This window comes from Carlito syrichta, unplaced genomic scaffold (genome assembly GCF_000164805.1).
Source record: "Carlito syrichta isolate Samal-C Ts95f unplaced genomic scaffold, Tarsius_syrichta-2.0.1 Scaffold143521, whole genome shotgun sequence".
In the NCBI taxonomy this organism is placed as follows: Eukaryota; Metazoa; Chordata; class Mammalia; order Primates; family Tarsiidae; genus Carlito; species Carlito syrichta.
The window spans coordinates 171,840-193,667 of record NW_007087617.1 but is presented as its reverse complement, the minus strand read 5'-3'; the positions used below and the strand labels follow the sequence as shown (position 1 = coordinate 193,667).

General features: G+C 45.8%; 1 protein-coding gene across 1 annotated transcript in view; it reads left to right on the top strand.

The window, feature by feature from the left end:
* The window catches only part of NSMCE2 (NSE2/MMS21 homolog, SMC5-SMC6 complex SUMO ligase), a 191,023-nt gene that overhangs the window by 13,950 nt on the left and 155,245 nt on the right, over window positions 1–21,828 (top strand). Inside the window, exon 5 of the mRNA XM_021708693.1 lies at window positions 2,186–2,292. Coding sequence (XP_021564368.1) covers window positions 2,186–2,292 — 107 coding nt within the window. The remainder of the gene's footprint in view (window positions 1–2,185; window positions 2,293–21,828) is intronic.

Sequence of the window (21,828 nt, the reverse complement as noted above, 5' to 3'; positions counted from 1 at the left end):
AAAACTAGCCGGGCGTGGTAGCATGCGCCTGCAGTTCCAGTTACTTAGAAGGCTGAGGCGGAAGGATCGCCGGAGCCCAGCAGGTCGAGGCTGCAGTGGCCGGGGCTGTACTCCCGTCTGGGTGACAGAGTGAGACTCCAACTCAAAAAAAGAACAAAAAACTGCAAACTTTCTCTTAACTAGATAACGTGTGTGTGAAACCAGGAGTCTATTTATCATTACTTTAATTGGAAAAAAAAAATTATAGTTTAACCAAGACCCCTAACCAATTTACTGAAATATAACTAAGTGTACAGTAAAACACCTGTAAATAAATCACCAACTATCATATTAGAGTGTAAACTGTTTAAAATGTTCTTCCTGATCATCAAACAATATGATTTTTAACAAATAGTTGTGTGTAGGTACATGTTGGTACCACCAATATTCTAAGCAGCATGTCTCTTTTGTTGATATTAAGACATTCTCTAAACATCAACCGTTGACTCTAATGGCCTAGCAGTTTTATCTGAAACATGACTTGAGCCTTTTCTTACACACCGTTTTGTTAAAAATATATTTAATCTGGGAAATGTGAATGCAGATGTTTCTCATATAAATATTTTACCCTTCCCCAACCCCCAGACACACTTCCACTGAGAGATGTGTGTGCCCTGTGCTGTCCGACTGTTCCAGGCTAAGAGGCCTTCTCCCAGAAGCACGTTAACTTGGAGGTGGTCTGTGGGCCGTGCTTGTAAGTGGCTATTGTACAGTTAAACCGTCGTTTAGAAGATCTTTTTTTAAAAACCTCGTGTGAATGAGTTTTGCCTCTTTCTTCCAAGTAGACAAGAAACACTGAGTCTGTCTGAGCTGAGGTGCTCGAATGGAGAGTCATTATGTGCGTTCTCACGTGTGAGTTAAGGCTAACTCGACTGACTTTTCACTCCGTTTTTTTAATGTTAAAAAGTTTATGATCCCATGTACTGTGTCCCTTACTGATCTATAAATTATATGTGTAGAGCTTGAAGAAACAGTTTGCAAGCACTTTTTAAGACATTGCCTTGCTTTTCTAGTGTGCTAGTCACTCTGTTTAGGCTCTTGTTCCCTGAGGATATTTTAATTTCTTAAACATACTAAGCATAGTTGTGTCTTGTTCTGACTAATAGATAATTGCAATAGCTGAAACATTTGTGGGTCTGTTTCTGCTGATTCTTAACTCTTGGTGACTTGTTTTCCTGTGTGCTTTAGGGTGTGGGAGGTTTTTTGTTTTTCTTTTTGTTTTAATGTTTTTCCCCTTGTGGCCTACTCATAATCCTTAAGGATTACTTGTAGGGATTACTTGATGAACCTAGCTTGGAAGTGTCTTCTCTGGAGAGGAGCTATGTTTGTTTCGGCCTGTTGCTTGCTTGCGGGGACTCCCGCTGCAGTCTGAGCATGCAGCTCCCCCAACTGGTTAGGGGAAGCCAGGCGGCGCATTTAGGAGGCCGGTGTTTGGTCATTTTTTTAGGAGGCCGGTGTTTGGTCATTTTTTCAGGTCTCTCCCCTTTCCCCTGCTCTGCTTCACAGCCAAGGCCAGCCTCCTTGCAGTCCAAAGGCAGGGAGTGGGGGGCACTCTGATTCCTCTTCATCCCAAGGAGTGGGGCTCCCAGCTCCCCGGGGGAGGGTGTGTGACTTGGTGTACATTGCCCGTGTCTCTTTCTTGGTGTTCCCTAGGTTTTCCCTGGCTAGTTCTTGCTATCATGTGACTCTTTTGCATTTAAGAAGATTTTGTCGTTGTTGTTCTATTTTATCTAGTATTTTTAGTTGTTTTCAGTAGGAGGATTGGTCCAAATAATTATGAGACGTGGAAATTGTCCTTATGTGATCTTTAACAGTCCTGGGAGTGTTTGTGGTCCATGTGTGGCTGGGCTGCTTTCCGGGATGAGGGAGCAGAGGCTGCGAGAGCTGCAGTGACTGATTTAAGACCAGATTGGAAGCGCGCCGCTGGACCCCCTGAGCACAAGCCCCCTCTCCCAATGCCTTGCGCATTCTTCTTCTGAATGTAGTCTCAGGATTTCGGATGAAGCAGGCATATATTGAGGAGGTGTTTTTAAAAAATGTAATAACTTGACACAATTGTTTAGGCCATGGATGTAGATTATATTGTGGCAGCTTTTCCCCAATGTGGCATATTAAATGGAAGTAATACGTGTCCTTTTTTTTCCAGCTGAAGTGAGTAGTGAATGTAGTATGGACAAGGCAATGCTTGAATTTGCTATCATGGATCGCCAACTGAACCATTACATAAAGGCTGTTCAATCTGCAATAAATCATGTAAGTTTCTACCACTTACCCGGTTCCACTTGACTAGAACTCCCTGACCTAGAAATAGACACAGAGTCAACATTCTTCCCCAACCTTTACTGTTTCCTTATGCTTAGTGTAGAAGCTAGTTATTGCCTTTTAATAGGAAACTTCATAAAATAGAAATCCTCAATAGTTTCCTGACTAGGCCACCTAGGTTAATTAGCATATCAAATCTATTTAGATGGTTCTTGAATTTTTTTATCTTAAAGTTTTTAGTGCAATTTTCCTTTCAATGTGGGTAGATTTTTACAAAATGCTAAAAATGGCATGCAGTTTGTTTTTGTAGTTATATTTGCCTGAGTGTACAATTGAGACCAGCTTTAGTTACTCATTCTCTGGCTTTAGCTCATATGCATCTATTGCACAATCCTTACAACCAGATAGTATGGGAGAGCTTTAGTGCGAGTTTAAAAATAAAGAAGGCTGGCATCTTGGTTTTTCCAGAAGCCAGACTTATCTCTGTTGACTCCGCCATCGTCGGGCGACTCATGAGGCAGTTGAGGTGGGAATGCAGCAACATCCTTCTCAGTAGTTCTGTGTTGAGTAAGAATGAGCAATTCGATTGCAGTCATGCTTCTGAGAAGTTCTTTGTCCTCTGAGCGTGGAAACTCCCTGTGAACTGATTTCATACACCTGGGCAATCGGCGTCTTGCACTTCTGGTTTCTCTCTTTGCCTTTTCTTACTTGCAACTATGGGAAAATTCCAAAAATCAAATACTGTACAAGACCATTATTCAGTGGAAGATAAATATTTTGATATTGCTTAATACTTAAGCCAATGAAATGCACATTATATAGTTACAAGTATTTTTTCTGTATTTTTAAACAATGGTTAGTATTTATTAAGTGTAGTATTTGTGACTGCCTTTAAGAATTTCTGCTTATATACAAGCAGTAAACTCATTCAGCTTGTCAAATTCTGATATTTCTGGTTCTTGTGACCATTAGTCCCGGTCCTGTGAATATTTCTTTCAGAGGAAAATATGAAAATGCCATCATGTTGATACCGTGTTTGAAGCTAGATAACAAAGCACAAAGGCCAGAGGCTTTCAATTCTAGCTAAACCCTGGACCAGCCAGTTCCTGCTCTCAGAGATTCTGGTTTCATTGGTGTGAAGCAGCATTGAGTCCCCAGTATATTTAGAAACTAATATGTATCTAAGGTCGGAAACTCCTGACAAAAGAACAGGGCTGACTTAATCGAAAAAGGCAGGTCAGAGTTAGGCCTGTTATATGTGTCTGTCTTGCTTTGACCCTTACATCCTAGGGACCTTACTTGATAGACCTTTCCATCTTTACCTTTCATACTGTGCAGTGTAACAGAATCATGTATATTAGAGATAAGAAAACGAGATTTTGGAGTCAGTGAATGTTGATTTTTCTTTTCTGTTAAACTCTAGTGTTCACAGATAAGGTATTTTTACATCAGGAATTGAACTCTTCCCCTTTCAAGAAATTGAGTCACCCATTAAAAAAAAACTCCCCACCCTCACCCATATTCAGTGGTTGATACTGTTTCTTTTGCCTTGACGTCTCATCCCATTACCCTCACCCAGCTGAACAGGGGAGATTATGCTTTGAGTTTTATCCCACTCTTTAGCCCTAGCCTGCAGTGCAATAGACTGGGGAACAATTCGGATTTAGAGATTCTAATGCTTATCAGAAAGGTTCCTGGTCTTTTATAGGAGGGGAAGACTTATTTATTTCCCTTTTATGATGCAAAGTCAAGCTCTCTGTGCACACTTGATACAGGATCAAGAAGAGTACATCAGAATTTTATAAGATTTCTAAGACCCAAATTTATATAAGGACATGATGGAGATATGACCATTATTTTGATGGAAGTGTTTTCTGCCCCTTTACATATACATATGTGTAGACACTGCTGTCTTATGGTTTGTTTGGTGAACGCACAGCCGCTTAGGAAACCAGATGCTGGAGCTATTTAGGAACACCGGTGGGCTGTGGACTGCAAGCTCTCCTCGTCCTAGTTCTTTTCCTTTCCAAGTCATGCTCCCTGGTCAAGACATTTAACCTCTTGGGACTGCATGTTCTTTGTAAAATTCTTGACCTGCCTATTTCACAAGATTGCCATGTGAATCAGCTTAGACAATGTACATCAAAACATTTTGGCATTCGTGAATTTTGATGGAACTGTGAGATGTTCTCTCGTTGTAAACTCAGACTTCCAAACAGAACAGCTTCAAAAGTGGAACAAAATCTTTCTGGAAAGCAGCTACTTTGTTTTGCTCACTTTTTTGACTTTGACCTGTCCTACTGTGGAATTCAAGAAACATATATGATGGGGCATATGCTACTTCACTTACAATGTGAGGTGTTGATGGCCTGGAAAGCAAATACGTTGTATTAAATCAGATTACTAAGAAAAAAGGCAGATGATGGGTACCCATGTGAGCCCATTTCACTCCTACTCTGTCATGGACCTGAGCATTTCGGGGCTTCCATTGCTGTATTGTCCCCTAGATTCTGATCTACCCTGTGGTCTTTCTGCTTATGAATTTTTACATAGTCATTGAAAGTTAAAAACACTTTAAAAAAATCTCTGAGGAGCATTTGAGTGTATTATTTAGATAGGCAGCTCTCTCTCACTCTCACTTTCACCAGATTCTGCAGGTGGTGCACCACTGAAAAGGTTTTGGAGGTTAGCTTTGGAACCCTAGAGGTGTGGGTCAGTTTCCCAGCAATCGCTGGGGCATTGCTTTGTGATGAGCAGAAACTCTCGGGTCGCCTTCCTTTGTCCTCTGAGAAAATGGGGCTGCCATATGCCACAGTACCTGGAGATTTTATGTGGAATCAGTGTTTATTTCAGTGCTCTTGAACTTAAAGAAAAGTGAAAGGACTTCGTTCCAGCTAGTTTGTAGAGGGAATATTATGCAGTTGTTTATAGAGAATATCTCTAAATCATTTGTAAAAAACTTTCAGGGTACTTGGGTTCTATACCTGCCGCAGCTCTCTAAAAGCTTCATACAAATCCTCAAGGAGTTCTGCATGAACTCTTGGGGGGCTTTGACTCATGAGACTGAATGTGTGATGAAAGTGCTTTGAAAGCTAAAAAATGGTCCACAAATAAAGAGTACAGTTCCTTCTGTTACCGCCATTGGCCAGGGAAGAACTGTTTTCTCAGTTTTGTGTTATGAGAAGAGTGATGATCTGAACAGTAGGTAACTTTCTGATTTTTTTGTGTGTGTGGAAATGGGGCTTCACTATGTTGTTATCCAAGCAGGTCTTAAATTCCTGTCCTCAAGCTATACTCTTGCTTTGGCCTCCCAAAAGTGCTGGGATGCCAGGCGTGAACCACCACACCTGGCCCAAATAAACATTTGAACAAGTGTGTATAAACTCCTATGTGTCAGGCGCTTCTAGATGCAAAACACAGGAAGTCAAACAGCAAGGCCCAACTGACCTTCACCTTCAGGTGTCCAAATTCTAGAGCCGGAGACAAACTTTTAGTATAGAGTAATGCAAATGTTATTAGACTACTGTTGTAGCATGTGCTACAAAGGGAAAAAAATTGTTCAGGAAGAGTTAACAACGCAAGGGGCAATAACATCTTTTGCAGGAGACCCCGTCCTGAGGAAGTGATGCCTAAGGTGAAAGTTGCATCTCGAATATGATATGTCACGTCCTTATGTGGCTTTTGCTTGAAATGGCGGCATTTGATTTCTGATTGTCTTGATATCAGAGTTTCAGAGTGCCTTGATCAATCCCCAGACTTAATTTGAAAAAAATCAGGCACCTTTGTATATAGAAAGTTAGCATTATATTATAGAGCAGTTGAGCAATCTATCCAAAGTTGGTCGCTGATTCATTCATGAGTAGATTTCTGAGTGCCTACTGTGTACCTGGAACTGTGCTTAGAATGCAAGTCATGGCCATCATTGATTTAAGGATGACCTCACTTGTGATATTCTACTTCTAAGCAGGGCTTGCTCCTCTTGAACTGAGACTTTTCAAGTATTGAGTAAACCCAGTGAGAGTGCTATGTGTTTTGGATTCTGTTTCTGATGGTTTTAAACCAATCCAGTCATCCCATCCTGTGGGCTTCCAACTTCCTTAGGGTGGGTGCCAGCCAGTCCAAGGAATCCTCACATCTATTTTTAGGGATGTGTTTTTTCAAGTAAGAGATGATGAAAAGCCCAGCCACTGTCAATAGGGGTAGTCCTTGCAGTTTTCACGGGCTTCATGCTCATAGGGGAACACCATGGGCGCCATGAGGCTGAATGGCAGCGGCCTAACAAGTCCAGATGGTGCCCCGTGTCCTGAGCGGTCCGTGATCCCAGGTTCTCTTCTCGTGGTTTTGGTGGGCAGTGTGGTCCTAAAGCACAGAAAGGAGCCGGAGCTGCAGATTCACTTTCTGCTTTGGCTTTTTTTTTTTTAAAGCAGGATTGATTGAGAGGACAGAAAAGCTCCCACAGTGAGAGGAGGCCCGAAGGGGTTGCTCTTGTTTTGTTTTTTAAATCATGGCCTGCCCTTGTAAGATTTTTCTTTAACAAACTTAAGATCTCAAGACACTTTCCAGACTCCCCTACATCTCACTGTCTCAGCGTATGCTGCTTTCACATGTTAACTTCCTGGGAGAGCCCCGCATATGTGTTTTCTTTCTTCTACGCCAGCTGCATCTGACAGATCGTGTAAGATCTTCAGGCATTTAAATGTTACCATTTCAGTTAAACCAGATTTGAGGAGAATTTCTCTCCTAGAAAGCCAGTAGTTCATTTTATAGTATCTGAAGGTGGTTCTGGCCAGAGGATGCAATGTGCTGCTTATGGTCACCTGCTGACTGAGAAGAAGACTGCACCCCACTCTATTGGACACCGGGAATCATGGACATCAGAGAGAGGAGAGGAATCCGTTTGGGGGCTATCAAATCTGAGGACGGAAGATTCCTGAGCACAGGAGAAGGGACTGTCATCGGCAAAAGGCAAGCAGGTGAGAGATGACAAAGCAGTGAGATTAGTGGAAAGCTTTTGGAGGCAGCGGAGAAGTGCTGGGAGTCCACCCTCTACTCCACTCCCTGCCCGCAGCACTCAGCACCCCACGAGACTGCTTAGCACGCTGTCGAAACTTTTCAGCCACGGGAACACTGCCCAGGTGTGGAAATAAGCAAGGAAGATTGGCTTGAGGTATTCACTCTTCAGCCACGTGGGCCAGGAATGTGTCTGTTTCTGTCATTAATTTCTGTTTCAGGGTCGTAGGACTCCCTGTACAGTTATTCTCAAGTTAACATTGTGTTTGGGAACATTTTTTCTAATATACACAGAGTTAGGTCTGAATATATTCTGAATATATTCCACTAATTGAGTTGCCTCTATAGAAAATAATCTAGATATAAAATTTCTTAGGTCACCAATTAATCCAGCTGCTAATAAGTGAAAATATGTTACACAGAGACTGATTTTCACAAATCCTTTATAGAAATCCATCTTCATGTTTTGGAAGTGCTAAGTGCTGGATGGTAATTGGAATTACAGGACAGCTACACTCTCCTGCACATTACTCTGTCTCCGGTGCGGCATTTTCAGGAGTTTGCTCTGTAATACTGACTAATCAGGATGTAAATAAGTATAATAGGAGAATGGGATTTTGTGGTCAAGTAAGTCTGGGGAATGCTTGATTAAAAGAATTTCCGTAAAGACTCCAAAGCCTTTAATATGCTTTTATGCAACGTGATTCTCCAAAGGAAGAGGATATTCAGAAAGTACCAACGCATGGTTAACTAGAAAACCTCCTTGGGGGGAGACTGATGCTCTCCAGAGTCCACCTGGCAGGGCTGCTGTAGCATCACCCCTCTAACTTTACAAAGGAGGCAGAGAGCTGGGTCCAGCAGTTTGTCCATGGGAGAGTTTGTTGTGGCATCCGTGGAGCGGGTGTGCATCAGACTCCCTGAAAGGGGCCTTGGAGATGTGTGTGTAAGAGGCCAGGAAAGGGCCAGCCCTCTGAAAGGACAGCATGTTATTCCAACTGTGAAAAAAAGAAGGGAACGTTTTTTAAAACACGGGAGGATCGCTTGGCTGGCAGAGTCTGTTTGAAGCAAACAAGACCCCTCTGTGGGGTAATGATCTGGGGGAGAGGAGAGGAGGAAATATTTTAGAGGAAAGACTGAGGGGGGTTGATGGGAAGCAATCACCGATTGTTGCAAGGCCTGGCCCAGCCCACATGAGGCACCGGGTGTCCGGTGATGGCTGAGCACCTTGGCCTCCGGGGCCCGGCCATCCACCAGACAGCTACTGGAGCTACCAAATGGTAGGCATGCACCTTCATACGGCGTACTCCTGGATATATCTGACGTCGCACAGGGTCCACACACATTTTAGTCCCTTGAGCCTTGTTCCACTATCAGACTTCTTACTGGAATTGCTGAGGATTAAAGAGCTGAAGAGGGAGGCCTCCCCACTCCCTGGCAATGCCGCCGAGCAGGCCCACTGCGGGAGAGAGGCAGGAAGTGGGTGGACACGTGGGGGCCGTGGGTCAGACATCGAGGCTGGCGCAGGGGGAGTCTGTTTTTACGGTGTGCAGTGGCCCCCTTGGCCGCAGCTTCACCTTCCGCAGTTGCAGTGATCAGAGGTCAACCATGATCCAAAAATATTAACTGGAAAATTCCAGGTATAAGCAATTCATATATTTTACATCGTGCACCATTCTGAGTAGGCTGCTGAGATCCGGCCCCTTGCTGCTGTGTCCCTTCTACACTGCCAGGAAGGTGAAGACAGTTCAGTAGGGTACTTTGAGAAAGGCCACATTCACATAATGTATTACACTAGAGTGTTATTGTTCTTTGTTGTTATTAGTTACTGCTGTTAATCTCATCAGTCTTGTACCACACAACAATGTTTCAGTTATGGGGACTGTATAGATGCTGGTAGTTCTGGAAGGTCATAATGCCATCTTTTTAATGCACCTGTTCTGTGTTGAAATATGTTTATACAAATACCTACCATTGTGTTGCAGAACTCAGTACAGTTACATACTGTACAGGTGTGTAGCCTGGGAGTGATAGCTGTACCACATAGCCCTGGTATGTAATAGGCTACACCATCTGGGTTTGTGTAAGTGTGCTCTAAGTGTTCACGTCACAATGAAATGCATAATGCCACATTTTTCAGAGCAATCCCTGTGTATGCAACACGTGACTCCATAGGGTTTGGTCCACCAGGGGTCTTGGATGAGGGGGTGCACTACTGCAGTTGCTTATTTACTAGTCTCATAATTAGATAGTTCCCATATACGCTACTCCAACTCAAAAAACAAAAAATAAAGACTGCTTAGTCCAGTAAAGATACAAAAGCCTCTTGACGTGTACAAAAGCAGCTTCAGAATAGTTTTAACAGTGAAATCGTTTGACAGAAATAGTAGAACTGTAGGAAATTTCGAGTCAGGGAAGAGAATCTGCTTACGTTCTGGCTTTCCTCACTCTGGCTCTGAGCCTCAGCTTCTTCTGAAAGTCGGGCTGAATCGAGAGGCCACAGTGTTCTAGTCAGGATGAAAGCGGTAGTGTGCAAGCGCCCGAAGAGGATCCGTGGCACTCACTTCTCTAGTTGCCAGAAGGCTCTGAAAAGGAGAACTCATTCCCCTTGGCCAGGTTCAAATGGCGTCCGGAAGGGTGTTTTGCGTCGAGGTTTGGAGAGCAGAGTGGGCAGCGGGAGACCCTTGGGGAAGGCGGGATGGCGCTCCTTGAGAGGTGGAGGGAGCAGCCTCTTTGCTCCGAAGAGAGCTCTCTGACCCGGTGCCAGGGGAGGGCACGGGGTGGAGCGGAGTACCCTCAGCAGCATCGCCCCTGGAAGGGGCTGGGTGGGCTTGGCCCTGGGCCAGGGTGGAGACCGGAGAGAACATGGCATTAGGCAGGCTGGCTTGAAGACCCTACCTGTGTCTGTAGCAAGAAAGACGTAGTGCCGTTTAACATGCTTGCTGATGGCAGTGAGGGGTCATCCTAGAGATGAGAGCCAGGCCGGGTGCGGTGGCTTGTGCCTGGAATCCCAGCACTTTGGGAGGCCAAACCAGGAGGACTGCTTGCGCCCAGGGGTTCAAGACCATCCTGAGCATTACAGCAAGACTTCGTCTCTACAAAAAAATGAGAAAAATTATCCAGACGTGATGATGCACGCCCCTAGTCCCAGCTACTTGAGAGGCTGAGGCTGAAGGATTGCTTGAGCCCAGGGGTTGGAGGCTGTGGTGAGCCATGATCGCAGCACTGTACTCCAACCTGGGCGGCAATGAGACCATGACTCCAAAACAATAAAAATAAAAGACAACAAGTAAAAATTCACAATTTTCAATTTAGTAATGACTGGACGTTATCTTTGATACTTAAGGGAAGATTTTCGGGAAGTGCAGCTCTAAAATATCTTTTTCTCCGCGTGTGAGTACCTAGTGACGCTGTCTGTTGAACTGTCTTGCTTACACCTTTGAGTGATCTTTATTTACTTCATCAGTAACACCCTTTGGAAAAAATGATTGGGAGAGGACATGTGTTGATGCATTTTCCTGGTGTGTCGCGAGCGACTGTCCTGGTCTCTGTGAGTCGGGCTGGATGTGGAGTGTGTGTGCGTGGCCTTTCTTTCCCTGGGAGGAGGCACCTCCGTTCTGAAGTGGAGCTGGTGCCGAGTGATCTGCCCTGGATGAGGAGGGTGTTTCTTTCTCCTTTGTTTCTCCCTGGGAGCCCAGAGCAGCCAGCAGTACTTCTTGTGTTGGGGCCAACCTGGTATTTTAACCCTTTAACCACTGGAGCATTTTTTCTCTTTTTCTTTTTGAGTTGGGGTCTCACTCTGTGGCCCAGGCTAGAGTGCAGGGGCACGCTCGTGGCCACTGCAGCCTCGACTTGCAGGGCTTGGTAGCTGGAACTACAGGCACGTGCCACTCTGCCTGGCTAATTTTTTTTCTTTTATGGTTTATTGTAGAGATGAAGTCTTGCAAAGTTGCCCAGGCTAGTCTTGAACCCCTGGGCTCAGTCTGTCCTCTACCTCTGCCTACCAAAGTGCTGGGATTATAGGCATGAGCTATCGCACCTATCTGGATCTTTCTGAATTTTGTCTCTTTTTCCTCCACCATCACATATTATAGATTCTTTGAAAAGTGAAAATCCTTGTGTTTATTTTTCTGGGGCTAGAGCACTCCAGTCAGTTATTATGAACAGTGCTTAATTTAATGATCTCTTTTATCCTTTACTTGATCTTAAACTTTAACCATCTTCTCATGGAAAGTGACATTTAGAAAGACCAAGTCAGTGTTACTTAAAATCTGACTCAGAAACCAGAAATGGTGGAATCCAATTGCACCACATGCTTGACTTCCAGACATGCTGATACGCTCCTTTCTGCCTTCCCCTTGGCTAACACCTGCAAGGACCCATGTGCTTCCGCACCTGCCTTCCAGTTCTCAGCTATGTGTGGTTCTTGGAATGCTGTTGGCCCAAGAAGCAGGCCCTCTCTGCCCACCAGGTCACTCTGTCGCCCTAAGGCTTATTTTAGCCCCCAACAAGAATCAGAGAATCAGAAGCCGGGGGGCCCCGTGAAGTACTAAACGGGAACTGTGAGGGGAGTGTGTTCTGGGTGTGCTCAGAGCATTCTTCTCTTGCAAAACCAGAAATTAAATTTGACACATAAGGTGTAGTTAAACCATGTTTTAAACGCCTCAGCAGAAACATCATATGCTCAGTTTTCTCTTGGAAGAGATTCCTAAGATACTGCTTCAAGCACCTATAAATACTACAGATGAAATTAGAAAATGTTATACCACATTTTCTGTAATGGCCGTGGAACTAATCTGTCAGCGTATGAAATTAAGCTGTTTTGCCTTTATAATGCCAAGTGTCATGTGATCCTTCCACAGTAGTAAGTTGCCTGGGGTTAACGTTCAGGTGAATTGCCAAGGTGTGTTCTGAGCCCCTCCACTGGACAGCCGCGAGACTGTGAGCAAGTCACTAGCTCTTTTCTCATTTGTATAGTCGCCCAAGTAGTATCTGCCCTATTCATCGCAAAGTGGTTTCTTGATTAAAAAATGAGATAGCATATGTGAAAGGTCTTGGCGAGGCAAAAGTGCCGGATAAAGGCTAGGGCTTACTGCTCTGTCCTGTTAACTTTTAACTTCTTTCTCTTGTCACGGAAATATTCTCCATGTAGTGATTTAAGCTGGCGAATTCTTTCTTCTAGGCCACCTAAACTTAGAATAAATGATGATCGGTGACTTTCCTCATATTTGTTTTCCTAACTCACAGCTTAAGCTAGAAGGAAAAAATGTGTAAGATTCACATTTACTTTTTGTCTTTACTTTAGTCACTTTTTGGTAAAGGCTTTATTCCTGTCCACCCCCCACCAAGAGTTTTTGCATAAATCTCAACAAGTAGATGGGGCCTGCTTAGTCACTGAGTCACTTTGTTATGAAACAGAGTTGAACATCTATATTTAACAATGAGTAAATCATTTGAAGCATTCTGTACTTTCTGTTGGTTTTTGTGACTATCAGACAACATTGAAGAATGAAATTAATGAAAATTCACGAAGTCAGATGTAACTATTCAAAATCTGCAGCCTAAGGAAGCCAGTCGTTCCTGCGTCCCTCTCCCCTCTTCTGTGCAGTTGGCATCTGATCAATGAGTGTTTGTTGGACTGGGACCTAAAGACTGGCCTTGGGTCCTTGTTCTGCCGGGTTGTGACCTTGGACAAGTCACAGCACTTCTGTGCTTCAGCTTCCTCATGTCTAGAATGGGATCATAGTAAATAGTCCTTGTCTTGCACACCTTATGGGGCGATAGAGATAAATCGAGATCGGCGGCAGGAGGGCTTTTGTGACTCCCCGCCCCCCGGCCTCCACAAAGTGAAAGGCAGTTCTATGTCACTGACAGCCTCCTCTGACAACCTGTATGTACATGGCCAGAGTGAAAGAAACACTCTGATTCTATCGAGGGTGGGAGGGGAGTCCCTGTTCACTCTTGGATGAGGAAAGACACATTCCCAGTGTTTGGATTTCTGACTTGAGTCATGGAACACAGTTTCCCACAGAAATAACCTGCAGTGACTGTATGCCTAGACTAGCCAATAAAAAAGGGAAAAAAAAGATTTAACCATAAATAGTTCATTGTGGTACACTTTCTGTAAAGCTACAACAAAGCCCATTTGTAGTAGGGTATCTTTGTTTCCTGTGTTAGAGACCTTAGCCCAGATCTGGAGAAAGGGTAGTGAATCCATTTCTCTTCTAACTTCCCCACTTATTTACTATTTACCCACAATTTGCTCAAACCAGATCTGTAAATATGGCCAGTCCATACGTCAGTGCCCTGGCCCTTTGACCGAAAGAACCTGAAACCAACTTTCTTTGCCCCAGCAGGAAAACAGCCCTTTCAGTTCCCCAGCCTCTTCCAGTGATCTTCCAAAGCCAGGCATGGCGGCTGTTAGTGACTCTGAGCCTCAGGAGAGGTGAGAGGCTTGATCAGGTCGCTTGCTCCGTCTCAGTAGGTGGGACTTGAACCTCAACTTTTTGACATGTGATTCAAGGCTTTTTTCTGGCCAGTTCTGTGTTTCGAGATGGATATTGTTCATTTTTTGAATTTTTAAAAAATGTTATGTTAAAGGTGTGGGGTACAATTCAGGATTAGGTACACAAGTGGACATTGTACAGGTAAAGTTTGAGCTTCCTGGTTTGAGATTGGGTACCCTTATTGATGTTGAATATTATTAATTGACTTCACTCTGAGTTGTAGTTTTCACTTCAGAGTAAGAGTGTTTTAATCTAGTCTTGGTTATAAAATATACTTGTGATCTTATTATAAATTCCCAAAAGGTAAGGGCTTTGGAAATTTAGTCTAAACACAAAGTGACTCCTCAGAGTGACATGGCGTGTGTGAGGGAAGATTCTTTTAGAATGAAAGAACTACTTGAGGAAAAGAAGGCTGAGATATGTAATAGTTATATTAAAATGAAAAAAAAACTTTAGAAGAGCGAGTATTACTGACCCTCTTAAAACTTTGTTGTATTTTTAAGTGGTGTGAATGTGAAGGAATTTTAGAGAGTTAAAGTAAAATAAAAATGAAATAAACCTTTTTCTGGTTTGAATGAGGTGCTTTATGGTTTGTATTTATTAGACTATCCAGTCCTTTCCGTAGTAATAGTAAGCCTAGCCAACATTTCTCCAGTGCTTGCTATGAGCCAGGTGGTTTCTAAGTTGTATTTAGTTAACTCAGGTTGAATAATTTTTTTCTTCTTGTTAGATGGCTCCACAGATTTGTTTACGACCAACAGTGAGGTAGAAATCTCTCCATGAAAGATGGCAGCAATATGGTCCATATGGTGTCCCTGAGTAGTGAAAAGAATTCTACCCTTGTCAGAAGACCTAGTCTCCTTGTCCCTCCACTGCCTGTGCAACATTGTATTAGTGACTTGTCCTCATAACCTCAGGTTCCTTATCTGTAAAGAGAGGACAATGATCCCTCATAGGACTGTTGCAAAGAGTGAGTGAGTCAGATGCAGGTAAGCTACTTAACTTTCTGCCATCAGAAGAAGTGAGGCTGCATATCCGAGGCCTTCGGGAAATACTGATTGTCTCTTTTAACCGCCATGCACAGGGTTGTTGTGAAATTAAATTGGGAAGAGAATGCAAAAGCCGACTGAACGTTTTTGAAGTATCATCCCAACATGAAATGGTATTTTCTGTTGACTGCAGCCTTCTTCCACACTTGCAGAGTGATACATTCGGGGAATCAAGGAAACTAGGTGATGGCTAGGAGATCTGGATCTTATGGGACCAGCGAGTCTAGAAGCATCATGGTTGAATGGTGTTCTCCTACAGTGCATTGTGATGGAGTATGATCCGTTTCCAGGCTCAGGGGCCACCCTGTAGTGCATCCCCCATTGGGTGTTTGGCAAGGAGAAGTTATTTAATCTCTCTAAGCAATGAGAATTAAATTATATACATTATGCTAAAAAGTACTCTGTTGGTTATGCAGCATCTGACTTTGGTTTTTGTTTTGTTTATTGCTTTAATTTGTTATAACACTGTAACTTTTTGATCAGGTTGGTGGTGGGTAGAATTCATTTTCATGTAGTCAGGAGACCCTTCTTATGGGAGGTGAATTAGAAGGCAAAAGGCAGTTGGATGGATCTGCTAGCGGGAAGACATTTCAAATATTCAGAGGCCATGGTAACGGCAGAGAAGGAAGGTATCTGACTGCTGGACTGACGTGAGTGGAGCTGGCAGTGGTAAGGAGCACAGATGAGCTGCTGGAGTAGCCTTACTTCCACAGCTTCATCCTCTGGGGGAGGAGTGAAACAGGAAAAAAGATTCAACTTCGTCATCTCGGGCTGCCCTCTTCTGCACTGGAGATCTGTGGTATGGTGTAGAGACGAGGGCCTGGAAGTCAGGCTTAGCATGTCAGAAGCCTTGTGGCACTGTGGAAGGGAACTTACAGATTTAAAGAAAACTGTCGCATCTTCAAAAGGGATATTTGGCTTATCTCTCAGTTAGATGTCATACTAAACGGGTTTTCAGGTGGATACTTAGAAAGAACAGAAGGAAGAAAACTACGCACCCCCACCCCCTTTGGTGAATAGTTTCTTTGGTTATTAAGACCCTATCGTTCATGGAGCATGTGCCTAGAGGACCAGGGAAGACACGGGGCACGGGACAGAACAGCCCCCGTGTGGCCGGGGTGCTTCCCTCCCTGGTGGGCCCAGGCCTGGAAGGCTGGTCTCCCTGGCTCGCAATGCTGAGAAAGAAAGGGCTCCAGTGAAGCCAGCACTGCTGTGTTCTCCTCCCAGGTCTTCGTTCCTCAGGATAGGAGGCACCACGGATGGTTCCCTCCCCCCACCACCTTCCACGCGCTCCCTTCCGCCAGACGCTCCCACCAAGGCTGGAGCAAGGCGTGCTTCTGCCACTCCACCTTCAGGAGTTCAGGGCTCAGGTTCTAAGGCAAGATGGTGCTTTGCCACCAGACAGTCGTTAGTATCACCACCCACCACTGCGTTGAGGGGTAAAGAGGAGGTTATGCAGATGTGTCTGAGGAGGTTGGAGTGCTCGTTAGTTCGGACTCTGATGCTGGGAACCCCAAGCTTGGCGTAAAACAGAAAGAGCAGTTAGGAAACAGAAGATAGTATACAGGCTTTGTGTATGGAGCGTTGCATTAAGAGAATTGCAGAGTCAACTCAAAGGCCAGGAGGCCATGAAAGACACTGTGCTGAAGAGATGGAAATAGTTTCAACTACATTTGGGGAAAAAATAGTGCAACTCTTCTCTTTTTTCTTGGAGGAAGGCATTTTCTGATTTAGGAAACAGCATTTTCTATGTGGGAAATGCAAGCGCTGGGGGCATTGTCTCGGTTCCCCGCCTCCCAGGTCTTTGGTGAGGTGAGGGTGAGAGGCTGGGTAGACTCTAGTCCTTGGTAGGACGGTGTCGTGGGGTGCCATGCGGGCCGCGTCCCTGCGACCCTCATTTAGCCTGTGTCGACTGGGGCTGAAGGGCGGGTTGGTCGTCCAAAGGTCTCCCTAATCATGTAGCTAGGATGTTTCATTTGATAAACATTGCCTGGCTTATCATTTCAAAACCTGTTGGAAGAATTTTTGAAATCATGAGTCACTAGTTTTGATTTCTGTGGAATGCTTTTTTTCGTGGACTTCTCATGAGTTTAAACTGCCTTTTCTTAAGAGTGTAATGTCTGTGTCACAAGCTCGTGACAACTGTGGTGAATGGCAGCAGAAACACAGTTCTTTGTGTAAATCTCTCCTTCAAGCTGTGCTTAACTAGGTCCCTTTGACAGGCTTGAGGACTGTCTGTGTTGTAAGCTGCGTGGCGTGGGAGTGAGAAGGAAACCTCGGGAGGAGGGAGGGAGAAAGGGAGAGAGACTGGGGTCTTTTCTCCCAGGTGCTGCTTTTCAAAGTGTTGAACTGCGTGGACATTTGTCATAGTCCGATGGGGCTGCTCTAACAAAATGCCATAAGCTGGGGGTCTCATGAGCAACAGACAGACATTTCTCATAGTTCCAGAGGCTGAAAAGTTCCAGTTGAAGGCGCTGGCTTGTTGTCTGGCAAGAGCCCGCTCTCTGGTGCACGGAGGGCGCCATCTGGCTTTGTACTCATGAGGTGAAAGGAGCCAGCGAGCCCTCTGCAGCCTCTTGCAGGGCCCTGGTCCCCACCTCGAGCGCTCCGCCCTCAAGCCCTCGCGCCCCAGTTCCTTCCCAGAGGCCCCACCCCTCCTTGATTTTGTCTTGTGTTTTTTTGAGTCAGCGTCCAATCTGTCTCCCCGGCTGGAGTGGAGTAGTGGAGTGGCATGAGCATGACTCCCGCAACCTCGACCTGCCGAGCCTGGCCAAGGCTTCCGCCTTAGCTTTCCAAGTAGCTGGAACTACAGGTACATGCTGCCACACCCAGCTAGTTTGCTTTATTGTAGAGACAAGGTCTCACCAGGTTGTCCAGGCTGGTCTCAAACCCCTGGACTCGGGCACTCCTCTAGCCTCTACCTCCCAAAGTGCTGGGTTTACAGGTATGAGCCACCGCGCCACCACACCTCTTAACACCATTACCTTGGGGTGAGAATTCCAACCTGTGGCCTTGGAGGGGACGCAGACATTCCATCTGTAGATGTCCTCCTGTGTGCCTGGCCCTTGTTCTTGTCACTTCAGCCTGCTTGCCTGACCTGCAGAGGACGAGGGGGTCGACACAAACCCTGCTGCGGTGCGTGTGTGGGCCGCTGTCCGAGGTGCTTAACACACCTCACCGAGTGCTGCTGTGTGGATGAGGAAGCTGAGGCTGACCTTGGTGTGAACTGCCAGGATCTTGCCTCCATGACACATCTGGGGTGGGCCCGTCGCTCTCTGGCTTGGCCTCTCTGCTGTTGGCCTGCTCCCTCCTTCCTGGTTGTCACGTCCCCTGGTGTGAGTCCCCTGGTGATCACACAGCTTTTTCTTCGAGCCTCTGGCCACGCCCCCGACCACGCCCCCATCAGCGCAGTCTCCCTCATCCCTCCACCAGCACGCCTTCACCCTCCTCCCGTCCCTGGCCTCCCATTCCCGTCACACTGTGCACTCCCCGGAGAAAGAGCATCTGTGCTCACAGCTCATGCACTCCTCAGGCCGCCAGCTTTCCTCTCCGCTTCCTTCCGGATTTCTTGTCTGAGCACCACACACCTGAACTCCACGATGCATCTGGCCTTCTCCACTGAGATGTGCTGTGGGTCCTTAAGCCAGGGTCCCACAGGGAAGTTTCCCCTTGCTGTCCTCCTGGGAGTCTGTCCCTTCGTAAATGGCAGCGTCATCCGCCCAGTGGCTCATGTCCGAAGTCTCGCTGTGGCCCTTGGCCTTCCCAGCCCCTCGTGTTGCACATATCCTCTCCACATTTTGCCAGTTCTCAGTGTAACCGACTCTCTGCATTCCCACGTGCACAGCCTCCCGGCACGCCTGCTGCGTGTGGTTCTTCTCTGCTGTGTGTCTTGTCTGGTTGCCCACCCGATCCTCTCACACGCACATGCGGTTGTCGTGCCTGCCCGCCCATGACCTTGCCTTCTTCAGTTGGACCTTCTGAACTCGGGCTGGGCTCTGGCTTCTCCTTGTGGCCCATGTGCCCGCTTCCCTCCCAGCCTCCATGTTTACTCTTCTTTCCTAGAGTTCTTGGAATGTTCCCTCGCCTCTGGCCTCAGCACGCTGCCTACTGGGAGCGCCCTTCTTCCACTTGCACGTGGCCAGCTCTTCCTTGCCCTGGCAGCCCTCCCTGTGGGTCTCCATCCACCGAGTGGATCCTGCTCTCGTGGGCTCCTGCGTGCTCCCGTGCGTCCTGCACGCCCTTGCTTTTCATGGCGTCTGCAGCTGCGGCTCAGCCGCTCTCCAGAACTGCATCTCAGATGCACACTTTCTTCTCATCCCCACTGTACTTTACTCCCATAGACGTTGTACGTTCAGCCTTCCCACACCAGACTTTTGGTGACTTTTCTCCAAACCCACCTGTTCCTCTAGATTTCCCCATCACAGAAAATGGCCACTGTATTCTTCCATGTAATCAAACCAGAAATCAGAGTTGTCCGTAGTTCCTTGACTGATTCACAGCCCATATCCAATCCATCACGATAGCCTCTCATTTCTACCTTCAGAATACATTTAGCGTCCGACTGCCTCTTGCTCTTCCTGCTGCTCTCACTCTAATCTGTACCATCATCACCTTTTGCCCAGATGCCTCCATAGCCTCTTGACTGGTCTCCTGCTTCTGTTCCTCCTCCCCTAAAATCTGTTCTCATTACAACAGCCAAAATGATCCTTTCACCAAAAAAAGACCCTCTCGCTCTTCTGCTCAAAACTTTCACAACCCCCAGTGAAGGCCGAAGCCCTCCTCATCTGCCCACCCACATTCTGCCTTTGCTTCTCACCTCAGCTCCTGCCAGCACCCCTTCCACCCCCTTTTTTACTCGAACTCCAACTTTCTGGCTCTTCAGGTGTCTGCATCATAGAAGAGCTTACCTGTTCCCATCCTGTTTAATTGTTCTCCAGGCTCCACTGCCATGTGGCGAATTATATCTTCTTCTTCCACCCAGCTAGAAGGCAGACTCCCCGGGGCAGGGACTTGTGTGGCCCACCGTGTTCTCAGCATCTAAAATCATGCATGGACCCCGGTAGACACGAAGCGAATAGACAGGTCTGGGGGAGGTGTATCATGGCCGTAGGGCTGCAGCAAGCCTGCCAGTGCCATGAGTCCCAGCTTCAGTCTGAGCTCTTTGGCCACTTGCAGTTGGTCAACCCCTTAGCCTCAGTTTTGCCGTCTGTAACATAGGGTGTATTAGTGCTTGCCTCACATTGTGTTTGCTTGGGAGGATTGAATAAAATAATCCGTGTGAAGTGCTTAGCTCACTACCTTGCCAATAACAAACAATTGAGCACAGCTGCTGCTGCTGATGCTACCGTTAGTTCTCATCAGACTGCATTTTTAAAATTGCTCCTTCTCTGTCTCCTAGATTTTAAGTTCGGCTGCAGCTTAAACTTGCTGTAATAATAGTGATGGCAATAACAATGTGACCATAAGAATACCAATAATAATAATAGCAGCAGTTACCATTTGAAAACTTACTGAGCGCCAGGAAGTACTCTCTAAGTCAGCACTTGCCGCGGTGATAGAATGTCCGGTCTGCACTGTCCAGGACAGCAGTCACTAGCCACATGCAGCTATTCAGTACTTGAAATGTGGCAGTGCCACTGAGGAACTCGGTTTTTAATTTTATTTAATTTTAATTAATGTAGATTTAAATGTCTACATATGGCTGGTGGCTACCGTATTGGATTTTAAAACTCAAAGTACTTGACGTACGTTAATTCATTTACTACTCCTGGCAACCCCTGACTTAAGTAGAGTTATAGAAGGACTTGATTTTCTTTTTTTGGACAGGCTGAGTGCCTTGCCCAAGATGACACAGCTGGTCTGAGGCAGAACAGGGACTTAAAAGTCCAATCCCTGGATAATCGAGTTCCAGGTTCTGTGCTGCACCTCCCTCATGTCACTCTCAGGAAGTGAAATCCCGCAGGCAAAGTGCCAAGGTGGCAGATCCGTATTCCTGCTGCAAGGGGCACTGCGAGAGCAAATTTCCGGCTCTTACCCCAGTCAGTATCACCCTTAAGGGGAGAAATTCTCCAGACTTAGGGAAGGTGTTCAAAAAACTCTAGACAGGCAGGCCTGGATACTCAACTTCTGCATACATTTGTCTTCCAGACGTAAGTTTACAAAAACAGTGACATCAGTAACAAAATGCTCTCTCCTAACCTGTTGCTGCTATTTTTCACAAAAATGAAAAGTGTGTTCCCCCAAAGGGGCAGATAATAGAGCATATTACCAATTATTGTTTCTAGCTCCAAGTCCGGGAGCTTATTTCTTTTGTTAATGTTCCCTGTGGAATATTAATATTTCCTCTGTAATGAGTGAGCTACCAACTTATTTTTATAAAGTACTGGGAGAAAAGGTGAGGGAGAGATTAGTTCAAAACTTAGATATGTACATATCAAACCAAGGAAGAAATGTGAGTAGAGACTTCAGTCTTAGCGTTTGCCGTTGGTTCTGAGCCCTGTTGGATTCCATTTAACTCCCTTTCTCTCCTCTCCACCTCACTATCTTTTTGCCCCCAGGCTGCTGCTCTCAGCTGACTAGCAGTGTTTTGTTGTTGTTGTTGTTGTTTGTTTGTTTGCTTGAGAAAGCAGGGTTTACTGAGAGGACAGAAAAGTTCCCACAGTGGGAGGAGACCCAAAGGGGTTTCCCGACAAGGTTTGTATCTGACTGCCATGCCTGGGGAGTCCTTCCTGCGGATCTGAGTCCCTGGTGGTCCTGCCTGTGTGCAGTTGCTCCTGTCTTCCGTCATCTTTCACTGTGGATGTGGCAAGACTAGGTGGTATTCCAGAGTCCACGCCTCCCTGCTCCCAGCGACAATCCTCTTCACCCTTGAAAATCGAGATCCATTATCCCACTGCTTCTGTAACTTAGTGGATTTAGTGATTGAACAGACTGTTGATCGGTGTTTTGAGGAACTCAGGGTTGCT